The sequence below is a fragment of the Monodelphis domestica genome, chromosome 2 (genome assembly GCF_027887165.1).
Source record: "Monodelphis domestica isolate mMonDom1 chromosome 2, mMonDom1.pri, whole genome shotgun sequence".
In the NCBI taxonomy this organism is placed as follows: Eukaryota; Metazoa; Chordata; class Mammalia; order Didelphimorphia; family Didelphidae; genus Monodelphis; species Monodelphis domestica.
Genome location: NC_077228.1, coordinates 534,687,483 through 534,706,342, shown reverse-complemented (window position 1 = coordinate 534,706,342; position 18,860 = coordinate 534,687,483). Strand labels below are relative to the sequence as shown.

At 44.8% G+C, this 18,860-nt stretch overlaps 1 protein-coding gene across 1 annotated transcript in view; it reads left to right on the top strand.

The window, feature by feature from the left end:
• Positions 1–2,804: 2,804 nt before the first annotated feature.
• LOC103106414 (zinc finger protein 585A-like) overlaps positions 2,805–18,860 on the top strand; it is an 83,505-nt gene continuing 67,449 nt past the window's right edge. Inside the window, exons 1-5 of the mRNA XM_056814468.1 lie at positions 2,805–3,024; positions 9,283–9,397; positions 11,340–11,568; positions 12,298–12,374; positions 14,211–14,337. Coding sequence (XP_056670446.1) covers positions 11,490–11,568; positions 12,298–12,374; positions 14,211–14,337 — 283 coding nt within the window. The 5' untranslated portion in view covers positions 2,805–3,024; positions 9,283–9,397; positions 11,340–11,489. The remainder of the gene's footprint in view (positions 3,025–9,282; positions 9,398–11,339; positions 11,569–12,297; positions 12,375–14,210; positions 14,338–18,860) is intronic.

Genomic DNA, 18,860 nt, shown 5'->3' with positions numbered 1-18,860 from the left:
AGTGGGTCAGGACCCTGCCTAGTCTTCCTCTGGCCCCACCCTGAGTGCTGTGGGGGAATGGGGGTTCTGCCACATGAAGAGTGGCTACTGCCCACCAGCCAGCCTGCCTGCCCAGCTCCTCCCTGACCCAGCTGGAGCACCACAGGCCCCAGTCACTTGGAGCACACTGTCCAATGCTCACCACCCCACCTGAAGACATGGGGCTCCTGGGCCCTGATGAGCACTGAGTCTGTGGGCAGCTACATGTGTCAGTGGTGACACCTGTGTCATAGGTTTGCCATCATGGTAATATACAGTAAAACCAACCTTCTTTGTAAAGGACTTCTAACATTGATTTCAGTCATAAGATTTTTCTATAGTGCAGATTCTCTGATGAAGTACAGAAAGACTGGATCTCTGTCTAAAAGCCTTTTCACAGTGATTACATTCAAAAGGATTCTCTCTCCCATGGATTCTCTGATGGATATCAGTATTCTTCTGATAGCTGACAGATTTTCCATACTGATAACATTCACAAAGTTTAGCTCCAGCTTGGATTCTCTGACATTGATTAAAATTCCTTGGCGACCTTAAATTAATATATATCATTCTTTAAAAAGTGATTTCCTTGTCACAGAAGGTTAAGGAGGTTGGGGCTACCTCAGTGGATTGAGAGCCAGGGCTAAAGACAGGAGGTCTTGGGTTCAACTCTGGTCTCAGACACTTTCCAGCTGTGTGACCCTGGGCAAGTCTCTTAACCCCCATTGCCTGGCCCATACCACTTTTCTTCCTTGGAGCCAATACACAGTATATAAGGGTTTCAAAAAAAAGAAGATTAAGGAGGGATGTAAGTGTGACTCTGGGCAAATCCCTTAGCCCTAATTGTCAACACTACTCTTCTGCCTTAGATCTCATACTTAGAATTGCTTCTATGGTAAGTATTTATGTTAAAAAAAAAAAAAAGAATCAGTACTAAAGTACTAATTAATGGTTCCATGGTAGAAGAGCAGTAAGGACTAGGCAATGAGGGTTTAGTGATATGCCCAGGGTCACCCAGTTAGGGAGTGTCTGAGGTCAGATTGGATCTGAGGACCTCTCCTGTCCAGGCCTGGCTCGCTATCTCCTGAGCCACCTAGCTGCCCCCTCAGTAGTGATTTTCAGATAGAAAGTAAGGGTTTAAAAAGAGAGACAGACAGAGAGAGAGAGGAAGACAGACAGAGAGAGGGAGGCAGAGACAGAGAGACACAGAGAGGGAGGTAGAGACAGAGAGACACAGAGAGGGAGGCGGAGACAGGCAGACAGAGAGGGAGACAGATAGAGGGGCGATAAAGAGAGAGACAGAGACAGAGAGGCACAGAGAGAGGCAGAGTGAGAGACCTGATTCAGACAGTTTTTCCTCAGCGATATCATTCCCAAGTTTTCTCCCCATGGAGATACTCTGGTGCACAGTAAGCCTGGGCCTCCGGGTGAATGTTTTACCACACTGATTACATTCCTAGGGTTTCCCTCCAGTGTGGATTCTCTGCTGTACATCACAGGCACCATCACCAGTGGATCTTTGCTTCTGAGTTTCTTCCCCAGAAAGGCTGAGCTCTGCAGTGAGAAAATCTACAGACACGAATGGGCAGAATCAGTCATTTCACAACGCCATTAGCTTCCCACTGCAGAATGCTCTCATGGGCCGAGTTTCACCCCAATCCCATGGATCCTTGCCAACCTGGAGCCCAGGCAAGGCGAGCTTTCTCCATTGCCAGCTCAGGGCAGCCGAGCCTTGAGCTCCAAGCCTGAGAGGGGACGTGCTCTGTCCAGGTTACCAGGCACGTGGGCTCCCTGGCTTTCCTTTCACCCGGTCTGCACTCTCCATCCTCTCTACCGGGATATTAAGCCCTTTGGTGCTGACTGTTCTCCTGGAAGCAGGATGTCATTTCCTCGGGATCACTTTCCAGGGGATCTTTTCTGTGGAGTTATGTGAGGGCACGTGACCAATGACTGCACCCTTTTTGTACTGACCTGAACTATAAAATATTTGCTTTTTGGAAGGGCCATTTCTTATTTCTTTTTTTAACATTTATATTTCGGGGGGCTGCTGGGTGGCTTAGTGGGGAGTGCCAGGCCTGGAGCGGGGGAGGGGGGTCTTGGGCTCGAATATGGCCTCAGACCCTTCCTCTGTTGCAGCACAGTAGGTCCTTGGGGCTTCAGGACCAGAGTCCGTGGTGTCCATCTTTAGTCAAAGGAGAGAACATGCGTGAGGCCGGATGCCTGGGCCCAAGGGGGCCGGCAGGGAAGGGTCGTTGTCCGTGGGAGTCCGTGGAACTCCCTTGTGATCGTGATATTGGGGGCTTCTGCCGCTCTGCCAGAGAGATCGGACAGGAGCCGGGTCTACAGGGGTTAGAGCTGGTGAAGCCCCGCAGGGCTGAAGAGGGGCCGGGACAGGGATCCGGTGCAACAATCCAATGGTCTCGGTGGCTGTTACTCCATCCTTCCAGTTCAGACTCTCAGGCCAGAATATGGAGCACCAGCCTGAAGGCTCAGGGATGTTTGTGGTCACCAAGCCGAACCTGCCCTTTTTCCAGAGGAGGAAACTGAGGCCGGACAGGATCTTGATTGGGCCATTCAGTTACATCCCTCTTTAACCTTCTTAATCAAAGCCAGAGAATCTAAGCTAGAGATAACTGGGACAGGACAAAGCCTTCTTTCCCCTGCCAAGAAGGAAGGGGAGGAGCGGAGTGGAAAGGCACCGCGGTGCCAGAAGGGGGCTGAAGGTGGGCGGGGAAATGCAGGCGCGACTCAGACTATGTATCCCAGAATGCCCGCTGAAGTCTGGTCACAGTGGCGGGGCTTTACGGGATTGCTTCATCTGGCTGTCCATCTAGCCTGCTGTGGCCCTGCCCTATTACGGACGGTGGCAGAGTCACGTGAGCGAGATTCCGAGAAGAGTGCACATGCGTATTCCAGCTCTGGGTTCTGACTGCTCCATGCTAGGGAAGCTTGCGTGGTCCGTGGAAGAGGGAGGGCAGGAATGCCCGCCGGCCTGTCATTCGTGGGGTGAGAATCGCAGTGCGCACACGCAACACAGTTGACTTTCCCCCTCCCCCTCTTCACTATAGATTCCGGGGTGATTCTGGGAAGGCGGGTTGGGGAGGGGAGAGCGAAGGGAAACACGTGTGTGGCTGTGGGCTGGGTCTGTGTGCTTGGGGGAGGGGAGCTCGGGAGGGTGCACACGCGGGCGAAGGGTGTTGTGCTCATCCTTCCACGAGGTGACTTCCCCTCTCTTTCCCAGGAAGAACTGTTTCCTCCTGCCCCTCCCCCACCCCCATGTTTGCTCCCTGAGCCTTTGTCTGTCCTCGCTCTACGGAAGCCCCTCCGGGCTCCCCTGAAGACCCGACGAGGGACCTGCCTGTCCCGTGACCTCTCCCTCCCCTGGTAGTGTGGCAGCGTGACCTCTCCCCACCCAAGTCCCTCTCACTTCCTTCCAGCCGCCTCTTTCCCTTCTATGTGCCGGACACAGTAGTAGGTGCTTCCTCCATAGCCCTGGGAAGTGGAGCTTTCTCTTGTTCAGTGGTTTTTCTGTCTCTTCTCACTCTTCATGACCCTGTTTAGGGTTTTCTTGCAAACATAATGAAGCATCCGGCCATTTCTTTCTCCAGCTAAAGGGGAAACTGAGGCAAATAGAGTTAAGTAATTTGCCCAGGGTCACGGAAGCCAGTAAATATCTATGGCTTCATTTGAACCCAGATCTCCCTAACTCCTGACCCTGCACTCAGTACCCTGTGCAGAAGGAGTGGCACAGGATGGAGCTGAGCAGTGCAAACGGTGGAACCATCAGCCTGGAGGGCCTGAAGACAGACTGAGATTTACCCAGAGGGACTGAAAAGATGGAGGTAGGAGATGCCAGGTCCAAGCCACTGAGGGGGCAGGAGGGGATGATGGTCCAGCAGAGGAGGCTGAGAAGGAGCAGCTGGACACAAAGCCACCCAAGGAGAGACAGTGGTCAAGGGTGTCCATGTGAGCGACAGTACCAATATGGCAGACCAGTCATTGGAAAGGGCTGGGAAAAGTGCCACAACAGGTGGTAACAAGAGAGGGGAAGGAGGGAGAGGGAGGGGGGGAGAGGGAGGGAGAGAGACAGAGACAGAGAGAGAGACAGAGGGAGAGAGAGAGAGACAGAGAGACACGAAGGAAGAGAAGGAGGGAGGGAGCGAAGGAGAGGAAGAAACGGCATGTGGGATGCAGAAGGCAGGGAAAGGAGAGGACAGTCTGGTATTCTATCACTGTGAAGATCAGTGGACAGAGGGAGGCCCACAGGGCTGGTGGATGCTTGGACTGACCAGCAGCTCTGGGCATGTGTGAGGGCACCAGGAGTTGGGGAAGGTGGAAGCTCTGAGATGGGGCAGAAATGTGGGCAGGGAGGCAGGGGAGACAGAGGGAAGGAGAACACACACTCCTTCTGTACACGGTACTGAGTGCAGGGTCAGGAGTTAGGGAGATCCGAGTTCAAATGCAGGCTTGCTTCTGTGACCCTGGGCAAATTACTTAACTCTATTTGCCTCAGTTTCCCCTTTAGCTGGAGAAAGAAATGGCCGGCTGTTCCATTATCTTTCCAAGAAAACCCTAAACAGGGTCATGAAGAGTGAGAAGAGACAGAAAAACCACTGAACAAGAGAAAGCTCCACTTCCCAGGGCTATGGAGGAAGCACCTACTACTGTGCCGGGCACATAGAAGGGAAAGAGGCGGCTGGAAGGAAGTGAGAGGGACTTGGGTGGGGAGAGGTCACGCCACCACATTACCAGGGGTGGGAGAGGTCATGGGACAGCCTGGTCCTACATTAGGTCTTCAGGGGAGCCTGGAGGGGGTTCCATAGAGGACAAAGCCTCAGTGAGCAAAGAACCTGGAGGAACTCTTATCATAGCTCAGCTTCAATATATCAGGGTCATCAATAGATTAGAAAGCTAAGTAACTTTCTACCTCTTTCCTACCTTTCCCTCTCGTTACTACTACTACTACTACTACTACTACTACTACTTCTACTACTACTACTTCTACTACTACTTCTACTACTACTACTTCTACTACTACTTCTACTACTATGATTTAATAAAATTATAAAGATACTAGCAGTCTCATAATTTAATTTTAATTATTACAGGGTTCTCCCTATAGGATATGTGGCCTTGAGTGTTCTTATCTAATGAGACCATATTTATTTAGACTTTTCTAAAAGTCTAAATAAATATGTCTCTGTCTCTCTGTCTCTGTCTCTCTCTCTCCCCCCCTCCCCCTCTCTCCCCTCTCTTGTTACCACCTGTTGTGGCACTTTTCCCAGCCCTTCCCAATTACTGGTCTGCCATATTGGTACTGTCGCTCACATGGACACCCTTGACCACTTTCTCTCCTTGGGTGGCTTTGTGTCCACCTGCCCCTTTTCAGCCTCCTCTGCTGGACCATCTTCCCCTCCTGCCCCTTCAGTGGCTGGGACCTGGCATCTCCTTCCTCCATCTTTTCAGTCCCTAGGGGTAAATCTCAGTCTGTCTTCATACTGTCAAGGCTGATGGTTCCACCTTTTGCTCTGCTCAGCTCCATCCTGTGCCACTCCATGAAGCACTGATTCTGGAGGTGGAAGTTCTGGGTTCACATCCTGGGACTCAGTTTCCTGATGTGTAAAATCAGGTCCTTCCACTAGACACCTCAGAGGACCCCTTTCCCTCTAAATCTCAGAATTTCTTCATAAAATCCACTCCTAACTTCAGATAGTCATGTGGGCAGCTTTGGAATGCTGGGCAGTGCCTCCGTCTCTTTTCTCTTAACCTCCATGCACTGGGCAGGTCTTACCTTCTGTGTCCACCATCGATCTCCTTTCTGTCCCCTCCTTTCCCCACACACCCGACCCCTCACTCCTGTACTTCAGGACCCTCGTGGGCCTCCTTTTCCCAAGACTTTACCACCTGTGAGGCACACAACCAGCCAAGGGCTTTATGGCACTCTCCCACTCCAGAAAGTTCACTGATTCCCTGCTCCCTCCAGGAAGCAAAAATCAGCTCAAGTGTTAGCAGCTAAAGCCCATCCCAGCTGGACTCAAACCTCCCTTCTTCCACCTTTTCCCTTCTTCCTCTCCAGATACAGGATGACCAGCCTTTGCACTTCAGCTCCTGCAGTCTCTGTGCATTTGCCCTGGCTGTGCCCTGTGCATGGCATTCCCTCTCTGTCCTGCTGCCTCCAGGATCCTTAGAGTCTTTCACTGCTCAGCAAAAGTGTTCCCTCCCTACTGTTGCCTTAAATCTGTTTGGCACAGACCTTTGGCACATCTTGTCTCCCTCCTGGCCCCTGAGCTCTTTCCTTGTCTTTTGTCTTTGCTCTCCCTGTGCCCAGCATGGGGTCTGGCGTGGAGTAGGTGACCAAGAAATGCTTTTTGGTTCATGGATTAATTGGTTGGTGGGTTTCATATGAGTTAGTCCATATTTGTGATATGGAAATCATATTAAAAGACATATATATTAAATTAAGGTCGCCAAGGAATTCAGCTATGTAATTCCTAAATGAAAACTCAAGTCAGCAGTCAATCTTTTATGGAGTTTTTAATTACAAACAGGAGGGAAAAAGGTATTGGAGAGAGAGAGAGGGAAAAGGGAGAGAAGGTAATAGGGCTTAAATGCCCACTCTGCTTTAGGCTGGGCCAAAAGCCCAAGGCCTTGGAATGTCCAAGGCAAAGAAAAGAGATCAGTCCCTATCACTCACATGACCAAAATGGAGAAACAGTCTCAAGGTTCCTTCCTCCAAGCACCAGGTTCCAACCACCACCTCTCTTCTTCACACAGGAGGAAAAGAACCAGAACCCCTGGGCTGTCCTCTACCTCACTTCCTGTGTCCCCCTGTGCCAATGGTGGCTCTAGCTTAAACCAGGACCGCCCAGAGGCCTGTCCCCTTTGCACATGTCTGTTGTGGTGATATTCTCAAAGAATTAAATCTTGAGCTTTGCTGCAGCCCTTTCTTAATCCTGTTAACTTGAGTAGGGTGGAGATTTTAGTTTCCAAGACCCAATTCTGTCATTCCAAGTATCTCTATTGTTATTGATCAGGAAATAGCTAAATCCCTTCCTCTAAAGAATGGTTTGAACAGGGTTGAGCAGTTTTGAAATTCACATATTGCATGCTGGAGAGTACCTTGGGGTGCCGTTTGTGCACAAGTGTGTAAGGGTGAAGTCTCAGGTATGTGACAGGATGATCTAGAAGGCCTCTTGGGTAGGTGTTTTCTTGGCCTCTGCTTCTCACCTATTTTCCCACCACCTTACCTGGGAGGCCCTCATGCCCCAAGAAGAATGTGGGCACCCCCTGACTTTGCACGTCCTGCTGCCCCCATCTGCCCAGCAGTAATAATTTATGTGTTCTGGGAATGATTCTCCTTGGAGAGCCCAGGCCCTGTTGGGGTCAGATGAGAGCTGCCCCTGCCTCTCCTGTTGGGCTACTGTTGTTGACATGGGCACTGTACCCCAGAAACCCAGGCGAAGTATTATCAGGGGAACTCCCTTTTTTTTCCCCTGTTTTTTTCAGTTTTTTCCTGACTGAGCCTAAAAACACCCAATGACCCCTCTAGGGTCCTGAGATGACTATCTTCCTTTGATCATCCTCTAGATGGACAGAAAAATGGACCTTCAGACCACACCTTGATCGTATCAGACATCTGTTTGTCCCCTAAAACTAAGGAATCTTTATGTCCCCAGGCAGACCCCCGTATGATCACCCCACCTCATGCCTGAGTGACTACCTGTTGTGAAAAATGTATAAAATCCCCAGAACTGATGTCGTCTGGGGGAATAGCCTGTCCTTTCATGCTGTCCTCCCAGAGAACTGCTCCCCATCTTGCTGTTCCACCTTGCTATACTCCTGGCCACTTTGGACATTACTTTCTAAATTAATAAATCTCTTTTTGTTTTAAGCTAAGTTTTGGAGTCATTGCATGCTTTCAGAAGGCATCCTTCCAGAACCCCAAAAGGTTCTTCCTGCCCATAACATTGTAAGGAAACTTCAGATACACTGGTGTCTCCTTTGTCCTTTCTACTTTGTGTGCCAAGGCAGGTGCCATTAAAAAGAACCCCTACATGCCCCACCTTCTGGGAATTGCTTTTGGTCCCAAAATGTCCTATCTATAACAAAGTCATCAAGTCAGCGCCCCAGGCATGATCAGTCAATTCATTAGGGAATCTGATGGTCACTAATCAACTGGGTCCAAGACCTGGCTCACAGTCCAGCACCCTCTCCTCAGGGTCTCAGGGAATTTATAGCACTTGGAAGGCTTCCAAAAATAGAACGGGGTGCTTCAGTTCCATAACTGGTCTCTGCAGAATTGGGGGAGCTCCTCTGATTGACTAATGGACCCCGACAGCATCAAGAGCCATTTTGTCCACTGTTCTTTTCACAGGTCAGCAATCATCCTGTCCTGAGACCTTCCCCCGGTTAGGAGACCCTGTCAGCAAGGTCTTGAGCTGTTTGCCATCCATCTGGTAATCTTAGCATGGCTTTGGTCAACAATATGTTAGGATCCAAGAACTCAGTGATGGAGGCTCTTAGGATGGTGTAGTTTTAAATTCAAGGGTCATTTGGGAATGGAGCTAATGCTTCAGGGGTGTGAGGACTGTTGCTAAGGCACAGGAAATCATTTCTTTTTTTTTAATTTTAAATATTTTTTTATGTTTATATGAATCATTATCTCCATGTCCCCTCTTCCCTCCCCCCTCCCAGAACCAACAAGCAAACTGGATTGTACAAATGTTATCACTTGATACCCATTTCTATAATATTCATTTTTGCTATGGAGTGATTTTTAAAGCCGAAACCCCAAACCATGCATCCATATTTCCATGTGATGAGTGATGTTCTCCGTTTTTCTTTTGAATTTCTACTTCCACAGTTCTTTCTGACAATGTGGATAGCATTCTTTCCCAGAAGTCCTTCCCAGAAGTGGCCTGGCTTATTGTACGGCTACTAGTAGGAAAGTCCATTATATTGGATAGTTCCAGGATGTTTTACTTTCTGTGCACAACATTCTCACAGGAGCTAATTTTGAACATCATAGACTTGTGTCAACTTTAGATTACTCCACCCTACTTAGTCTAAGAAAATGAGGAATGTCTACACCCATACTTAAGGATTAAGTATCTAGGAGGATGGCCTTTGATAGACATGTGCTAGCAAATGACAATTCAGAAGCAGCTGACAGACCCTGGGCTGTCCCAAGTCAAGGTTAAGCTACTATTGGTACAAGTGAGATGAAGGGAAGTGATATAAAACTGTTTGTATATTTGGTATCAGTTTCTCTCTCCAGACTCTTTTGCGGCAGAGAAGTGGCTGGCGGAAGCCTGCTGAGCGGCATCTTGCTGAGCAGTTTGGCATCTTGGAGTGGCAGCAGCTATTGTCCGGTTTAGTGGTGAGTTTCCCATGATACCATACTGCAGGAAACCTAGTAACCTAGTTCAGGTGAGGCTCTTCTTTGAGCTCTCTTGGAGTTTAGGCTGACTGCTTTCTCCTTTACCTTCCAAATGCTACCCTCTTAGAGAAAGCCTTTAATCTTCAAAGTCCTTGTGTTGAAGGAATTTGAACTCCCCCTGGCACAGGCCAGGTGGGGGAAATCCTATACCTTTCACTCTCTCTTCTCCTCAATTTCCTCCCTCTATATTGATAAAATCACCATAAATTTCCAAACTGAATTGGGTATTTTATTTGGGATATTCTTTGGTGACCAAATTAATTTACTTTTTCAAATTAATTTACAACCCTAAAATTATCCTTACACTTGGGAATCGGTTTTGTGTTAATAGAGCTTCACAAGCTGAGATAAATCCCAAATACAGAATTAACTACTACAACATGAATCTCTTTAATAGATGAAATACAATTAATAAAATCTTTTGATACCTGAAAAGTCTCACCAGTCCTTTGTGAGTTCATACTACTAACTTCCATAACTCTTATTCCTACAGTATTAACTAAGAAAAGGACCTCAAATTTCCTCCTATTCAGCTTAACTCACTAATTATAATCACTGATTCCCATGAAATTGCACTGAAATGAGTACTGATTAAATTGAGTAGGGGTATCAAAATTGTTTTGACATTGCTAATTCTTGCCTTAAATTCACGAATCATTGTTTCCTTCCCAATGTGAGATGTGAGTTTTTTTCTTAAATGAATAAAATTCTTGACCTGCCCAGTTGTATGTTGTGATGATTAAAATAGTGGAAGACTTAAATTGTTGCGGATAAAAGATTTGGAGCCTTAAATTGTGACCGCAGAAAATATGTTTTCAAGATAGTGTCTTGTTTTTAAATCAAATATAAGGTGTTCGCCAGGGTAAAGTTCCAATTATTAAATATACCCAAGTAAGCTGGGTTTTACAGAGATTTTAATTAATACAAAATCAGGAATTAAAGAATGGGAGAGAGAGAGAGAGAGAAAAGGAAATAATGAGGAAAAGGATAGGCCGGCCCAGGCCAATCCTGGCCAGCCCAGGCCCAAGCACTAAGAAAGAGATCAGTTAGTCTTTATCCACTCACCATAAGATTTGTGCAAGCAAAGATTCTAATGTTCAGAGAGGCACCAGTTGCAATTCAGACTTCTCAGCTGACTGTCCCGAGAGAGAGACAGTCTCCTCAGAGGGAGTTCCAGACAGAGTCCTCCTCAGAGGGAGTTCCAGCAAGACTGTCTCTGCTTTCAGTTTCTCTTCTCCTTTTAAAGGGAATTTTCTCCTATGTCTCCTTCCCATAGTTCTCACATCTACCAATCACAGTAGACATTTTCCAAAGGACAGACCATCTTAATTCACACCTAAGAAAGCTAAACTTTTTGATTAAGTTCACACCTGAAAACCTCTGAGTAAGTTTTTCACCTCTTTGCTCCTTGCAAATTAACAAGTTGCCTGACCTTTATAGGTACTTAGCATTCTTTTGTATTAGATCTAAAAATAGGCAGAGCTTAAGAACTTATGTCTTACTATAAGTATGGGCTTAAGTGCTTTTAATTGTTTAGCAAGGAGTTTACAACTTTATCTTCCCTTAGGGCTTGCCCAAGTAGGGGTGGAGTAGAGTTCCCATATTCCTGGTCAAGTTCCTTCACTGCCCAAATGGGGAATAGTCTTAACCAAACCTTATGATGTAGGGTCTGAGAATTTTTAAGGTTCACAATGTCCAGCTTCTGATTTCCAATATTGTGATTGTGATTTCAGGGCCCTCCTGTGATCTCCATCCTTTCTCTGGCCTCAGTGGCTCCTAGCAGAGTCCTCAGGAGCCCAGCCCTCAGAGAGAGGGTCAGTTCCCAGCTGGGAATAAGAATCTGGTCCCCAGATCTCTAAGTAACATGATTATCTTTTTACAGGCCTCAGCTTTAGTGCAAGGAGAAGGTGGTGCAGGATTTCCCCCCCAAGGAAGGGAGTACAACCCAGGAGAGTATCCCTGCTCTGCAACCTTTCATCCAGCTCCAGGGCTGTAGTGAAGCCAGTCCTTTTCCCAGCTGGGCAGAAAGGACATGAATGAAGTCAGAGTAATGAGAAAACAAAAAGGATGGGCAAGCATGGGAGATGTGGTCCTGACACGTCAGGAGAAGGGTGAGAATTCCAGGGTCATCAGTGGGGGAATGGAATCTTCCCAGTGTGAGAGAACTTTTATCTCTTCCCTCTGGAGAGTGTAATGGCCAGAATGCAAGAGCTAAAAATAAAAGGGTTAAAAATAAACAAAAATCAATTCACAATGAATTTTAGCAATTCATTCATAAAATGTAGGGAAAGTGAAGGTAGAGAAAAGGGAAAGAGGGTAGAGTAAGAAATTAAATTAATGAGCTTTACTATTGCTTAAGCCCTGGCTTTACTGTGGCAAAGCTCCAGAAGCCCCAACTGGAGGGCCTGAATGTCAATTAACAGAGATTTTAGCCCAGAGGCCTCCTCCCAGGTGAGGGGCCCCTCCAGAGGCTAGTACCTCCTTCGAGGAAAGCCAAGGAATAGAGACAGCCTTTTTTCTCTCACCCACACATAGCTCTAATTGAAAATGGGGGCATTCCAAGGTCCTTAGCTGGAGCAGGTGCCAGGAAAGGTGAAACAAAGGGTTACTAGGGGCAGTGGTGAGGGCTATTGAACCCTAGACAAAACACATGTTCATGACTTTCTCCAGCAGGAATTGTGAGATCAGCCAGGGTTAGAGAATTTGGTAGAGGGGTGATCTGTCAAGGTGGATGCATATGGGCTTAGGGAGTGAGGATGCTTGTGAGAGCTTTGTCTAGGAGCCACAAAGCAAGGTTGGCCTAGCCTAGGACATCTCCTTATCCTGCTGTGTTTCTCCAGATATAGCTCTTCCCCAAGTCAGCAACATAGAGGAGAAAGAAGGAGGGACTTCTGGAGTCCTGGATACCAGGTTTCAGGTAAGATCTTGTTACTCTCTTTCTCCTTTGTCCTGTCTCCTCCCTTAGTCTCTCTTTCCTAACATTTCTTTCCTGTCTTCACTCAAATTCATGTTTGGACTCACCCCTCAGTAGATTGAGTAGCTCAGTTGGATGTGAGGCAGGCCTAGAGATGGGAGGTCCTAGGTTCAAATGTTGCCTCAGACACTTCTCAGCCATGTGACCCTGGGTAATTCACTCAACCCCCATTGCCTCACCCTTCCCACTCTTCTGCCTTGGAACCAATACATAGTATTAATTCCAACATGGAAGGTAAGGGTTTAAATTAAAAAAAAAAATCAAACAAGAGTGGAGTTGTGGCAAATTTTTAAAAATTAACAGAAAAAAGTCAAGAAGTCACAATAGCAGGATGTGTCAGACAGTTGTAAAGGTGGCATGTTGAACTTGTACAGTTTTAAAAAAGGCAACATAATTGAAATTGGCCTTTTCATATAGAGAGAAGTTATCATTCCATTTGATAAATGTTAAATGAAGAATTATCAAACAATCTTTTGAAATGAAATGGAGATAAGGGGGCAGCTGGGTGGCTCAGTGGACTGAGAGTCAGACCTAGAGACAGGAGGTCCTAGGTTGAAATCTGTCCTCAGACACTTCCCAGCTGTGTGACCCTGGGCAAGTTACTTAAGCCCCATTGCCTAGCCGTTTTCTCTCTTCTGCCTTGGAGCCAATACACAGTATTGGCTCCAAGACAGAAGGTAAGGTTTTAAAAAAAATGAAATGGAAATGAGAAGGAAGGAGAAAGAAAATGCTGGAGAAACAGAAATTATCCCTTGATGCTGTGTGGAGTTGTCATGATGAAATTTCATGCTTAGTTCATGCTTATAGTATTGGGGGCTAGCATGAAATGTTGAACAATAGGATGTCGTGATTTGGCAGTTTTAGCTAGAGGAAGGGTTGACAATACAGGGACTCTCTGCTTAGCTGCTGGAATGGTTATGCTGACTTGGGCAAGAGTTTACCCCTGGCCCACAGAGGGAGGTTGTTCTAACCTCCTTCATTCCCCACTTCTACTGTACATGAGGAAACTTCTTCATGCAACTGTATCCTCATCAGGGGATTCAGTGGGAGTCAGTTTGATATTACTGGTGAAGGATCATAGCTGGACAGTATAATGGTCAGAAAAGGTGCATTCCTAGATGAGCCCAGAATATGCCTCTGTGACCATCCCAGAATATTCTCTGTCCTTTGTGTACTTTGTCACCATTAAATCCCAGAAGCCTTCTTTTTCCTTAAAAGACAAGTCTCACCCATTTCAGCTCAGAGAAATTCTGCTCACCAGTAATCCAGAAACAAATTTCCATTCCTTCAAACAAACTTTTGTGCTCATTTGCCCTCTGTAAGGATTCCTTAAGTCCTATGAATCAACATTATAGCAGTTATTTTTACATATTTTGGCAATAATTAATTTATCACAATTTAGTCACAAAACGTGAACAGGAATGTCAAATTCATAAGCTCTATAGTAAATACAGAACATGGCTAGATCATATCTTGGTCTTAAGTTTAAAGACTTAAACCCACTTTTCCTTTAAACCTCTTATGATGGAAGGATAGATAAGGATGGAATGCAGTCTTCTTGAGGCTATACTGCTAAAAACCTGTCTTACAAAACTGATCTTTGGCTTTTCTATACAGACTGAAATGACATGATATTTTTGGGGTTCATTGTTGGGAAAAACTCAGGAACTTATACACTGGCTCCTCAGTTCAATATTAAATGAGGCAGAGAGCATGTGGATAATGACAAAATATTTTTAGAGGACTTGTCCTAATTAAGCAGGAATGTGTTCCATTCAGGAATCTTTGACATTCAAGGATGTAGCTGTGGAGTTCACCTGGGAAGAGTGGAGACACCTGGATCCTGCACAGAGGGCCCTGCACAGGAATGTGATGTTGGAGAACTATGAGAACCTGGTCTCCATAGGTAAGCAGAACCAGGCCCTGTGAATCAGTGTCAGTATGTTGGAATTTTTGCAAACTCATTTGCTGTAGGCTAAGAAAAGGCTAAATAAATATGGTCTCATTAGATAAGAACATGAAGGGCCACAGACCATATAGGGAGAACCCTGTAATAATTAAAATTAAATTATGAGACTGCTAGTATCTTTATAATTTTATTAAATCATAGTAGTAGTAGTAGTAGTAGTAGTAGTAGTAGTAGTAGTAGTAGTAGTAGTAGTAGTAGTAGTAGTAGTACTTTCCCTCCCATCATTAGTAGTAGTAGTAGTACTACTACTACTACTACTACTAATGATGGGAGGGAAAGGTAGGAAAGAGGTAGAAAGTTACCTGGCTTTCTAATCTATTGGTGACCATGATGTATTGAAGCTGAGCAATGACAAGAGTTCCTCCAGGTTCCATGCTCCAACCAGAAGACTCCAAAGCCCTCTTGGTCTTCCATTTATAAGGTGTTTTCTCTACCCACTAGCTCTCACACATCACATCTCAGGAACCATCTATAATTTCTTAATTTGCCTGGGCTGCCTAGGGTTCCAATGCCTATGCAATAAATTTCCTGTCTTGTTATTTTCTTAACTTCCATTCTCTGAGGTCTTCTCTATACCTGAATTACTCTGTGGTCTTCGACCTCCAGGTCCCCGAGTTCTGACATTTAAATAAAAGACAATAATGGAGAGAAAAATTCTTTTCCAACAATCCCAAATCTTTTATGGCCAGTAGGTAAAATGTTTCTGTTCTGTGTTTCTGGGAAAGAGGTCGTTGCTTTGTATGATTTGAGCTCCTCTGGCTCCTTTCCTCATGTGCCTTCTCTTCTCTCGAACCTCTCCTTACTGAGAAGGAGTCATCATCTTGGTAAGAGGAGAATCAGGATAGAGGAGTGTCCCTGAGTAGAGGCACTTAGAGAAGAGAAAGGGCAGGAAGAGAGGATGATTGACAGTGTTAAAGGTGTTGAGGTTCTAGACGATGTTTGAAAAAAGCCATTGGAATTGGCCGTTGAGACATCATCAGTGAGTTTAGAGAGAGCACTTCCTATTGAATGATGAGTTTGGAATCCAGCCTGTAGTGGGTTAAGGAGAGAGTGAGAGGGAAGGAGTTGGAGGCATGTGTTCTGGGGGGGGGGGGGGGGGGGCTCCTCAGGTAGGTTAGCCACAGAAGAGGAGAGGGAGGGGACAGCAGCAGCAGAGACTGGTGGGTCTTCACAAATAGGGGAGATGTGGCAATGTAGACAGTGGAGAAGCAGAGAGGGAATGACTGACGATAAGTGGACAGTCTGCAGCAGAACTGAGGACGTAATGGAATATCTTGTGCACATGGAGCAGTCAGCCTTGTTCAGGAGAAAGGCCCCCTCATTATATAAGACAGAGTTGAAGGGAGAGATTGTAAAGATTAAAATTTAGGGGGAAATGATGCAGGTAGAAATTAGTTTCCCTCTGCAAGGAGTATTATATTTTTCGTGGTTTATTGAAGATTAAATATAAATATAAATATAAATATAAATATAAATATAAAGACAATGCAAGTAAGAAAGGCATGTGCTAGGTGGGCTGAGAGGCCCAATTCAATTTCACTCACATTATGAGAGACGTGTGTGCTCTAAAACGGAAGTAGAAATGAGGGCCAGTAGTCTTTTACAACCAGGTTAAATACCCCATCTAGCTCTCGGCCCAGGTGAGGTTACAAGGCATTTTGGGAAGTGAGCAAGGACTTTTGGGGAATAGAGTCCCGGGTTCAAATCTCCATTTTTACAATTCCTCGTGTGATCATTTGAAAAACAAAAATTTTTTTTCCCAAAGGATCATGAAAACATAATCAATTTAAGGATTACAGTAATTCAAGGATAAGAGAAAAAAAAGAACAAAACCAATAATTTCTGGAAGCATTGACAAAAGGCCAGTTATGGGGAAGTCCCCTTTGGCACGACAGTATAAATACAAATAAATGTTCAATCAACTACACCCAAAGTTCAATTTGGATTTTTTTTTTTTTGTGTAGCTTGTGATCTGGAGGCATCTTCATGGTGTCTTCTCCAACAGTTCAGTTTCTGGATTCGGAGAGGTCGTATCTTTCTTTACCTAAAATTCTTCTTAAAAGGAATTTAAAGTTTGCAGTTTAAAATAATAATATTTTTTACATTTCCCCGTGTTGTGGGTGATTGAAAAATACAGGAACACTTAGGGATGCATGGCTGAGGTATGAGGTTTTTGAATCAATTGGCAAGAGAAATTAAAAAGATATCAGAAAAATCCAAATAAGAAAGAAAATTTTCTGGATGAAAATATAGACAAAGTCTTATGTGTAAAAACTCCAAGTAAAAGAAAAATAAATCTATACCACCAAGAATGAGATCCATCTCCTCTTCATATCTGGCCATGATCCACTGTGAGTACAAGCAAATGAATTGAGCAAGGTAACATTTTTCATTGTTAAAGAACAGTAGTCCAAATATGTAGTTATGAAAATCCCGGAAATTCTCAATAGAGCAATTAATTACAATAGCAAACAAACACACTATCATATTTCACATAAGTTGCTGTATGGCATTTTGTTTTAAAACCTATGAACCGATGGATATTTGTTACAAGTTTTTACAAACGTAGCAAATCTTTCAACCTTGGTATTTAAACATATTTTTAAACAAAGTAAAACTCATTGTGGATTTAGAACGTCATCAAGAAATCTAGATAGTCTGGTGGAAGTTAAGTAGTGAGCTGAAAGGGTGCTCCTTTTTGGAGGCTTTTTAGAGATAGAAATGCCTTGAGATTAACTGCCCCAACTTCCATTCACATATGTAGAAATGCGGGAAGATTGGGAGTTATAATTGTATTTCACTAAAGCTATCAGAATGGGCCATACACCTTGTGTTAGGGGCAGGCAAAAATGACCAGAGATTGTTAAAAAAAATTCCAAAAATCCTGTTTAAAAAACCCTTAAAATCAGATGCGATATTTAGCACATTAAATTTTCCAAAGGTTGTTATAGCAATTGTAACCAGTTCTGATGAAGTCCATCTATCCTCTATGTGACAATTTACAAAGTCAAAAATACTAAAGCTGTTTTTTCATATATGGGCTTAATTACAATGATATTTGTTCAATATTGTTATAGGGGAAAAGCAACAGAAATTAACAGTAGTTAAAACTCAGTACATTAAAATGATTCAGTGTACCAGAATAATATTGAATGCAGTAATATATGAATGTAAAATTACAAACTTAAATGTTAAACAAAGCAGTCAGTAAAATGCAATAGAATGCAGAAATTTTTATAAACCATTGGAGTCCATTGAAATGCCTTAAAATATATGACCTCCAGTCTTTAAAGTTCTTTGAGTTTGTTATCCATTTAGATGCCTATTGTCGGAAGGCAAATTGAAAAGGGGTAAGGAATGGGGTCCAAGCGATGAGCTCAGGACCACACGGACATGAAGTGTCTCAGACCAGATTCCAACCAAAGACCTCCCGTCTCTAGGCCTGGCTCTCAGTCCACTGAGGCACTTAGCTGCCTCCCTAAAGTTAGCTAAAAGGTTTTACAGAGCTGATTCTTTTTTCTGACATGCCGCTGAAGTCAATTAAGGGATCAATGTAATTAAAATATATCCTTGTAAAATAGCCATGCTTTTAAGTTCTCACTTGGAAAAAAACCTTTCTTCTTTCCCTTTTTTTCTCTCCTCCTATGATCTGCCACATGGCCAATACTCCCGTTTTTTACCAGCTAGTCCTGGGTGATGAGGGATCTGCTCTAAGGCTAGGGTTTGTTGGGCAGGCAGGTCACCAGGTGGTCGCGTTCTGGGTCAAACAGCAAAGCGGTCTGGTGCGGAGACAGGAACGCAGGAAAGCAGGGCCAGGAGCCGGAACAGTCAGAGATGGTGGGCAGTGCTGGGACCAGGAAAGTGATATCAAAGAGGTTCAGATTACAGGCAACCGTAGCTGGGCTGGAAGGGTTGTGACCAGGTGATTGATATTGAATCAAGAATGTCCAAAGCGGAGGGCTGCTGGCATGAGCTGGTCAAGATGATTTTCCAAAAAAGCATCTTGAAGAAACGTGGGTTAAAAAAAAAATTTCGAAGCAGTAGCTATAAAAAGCTGAACTTAGTAGAGTAAAGAATCAGAAGATTGAGATATTTCATTTTCCTGAAGTGGTTGCCAAACTGTAAAGATTAAAATTTAGGGGGAACTGAAGCAGGTAGAAATCATTTTCTCTCTGCAAGGAATATTATATTTTTAGAGGTTTATTGAAGATTAAAATATAAAGAAAATACAAGTAAGATAGGCATGTACTAGGTGGGCCGAGGCACAATTCAATTTCACTCACATCATGAGAGACTCGTCTGCTCCGAAGCAGAAGTAGAAAAAAGGGCCAGTAGCCTTTACAACCAGGTTAAATACCCCGTCTAGCTCTCAGCCCAGGTGTGGTTACAAGGCATCTGACCTTGTTTGTGTGTTCTTGGATGGGCAGGAGAGAAAGACTGATCCAGGTAGGCACTGAACT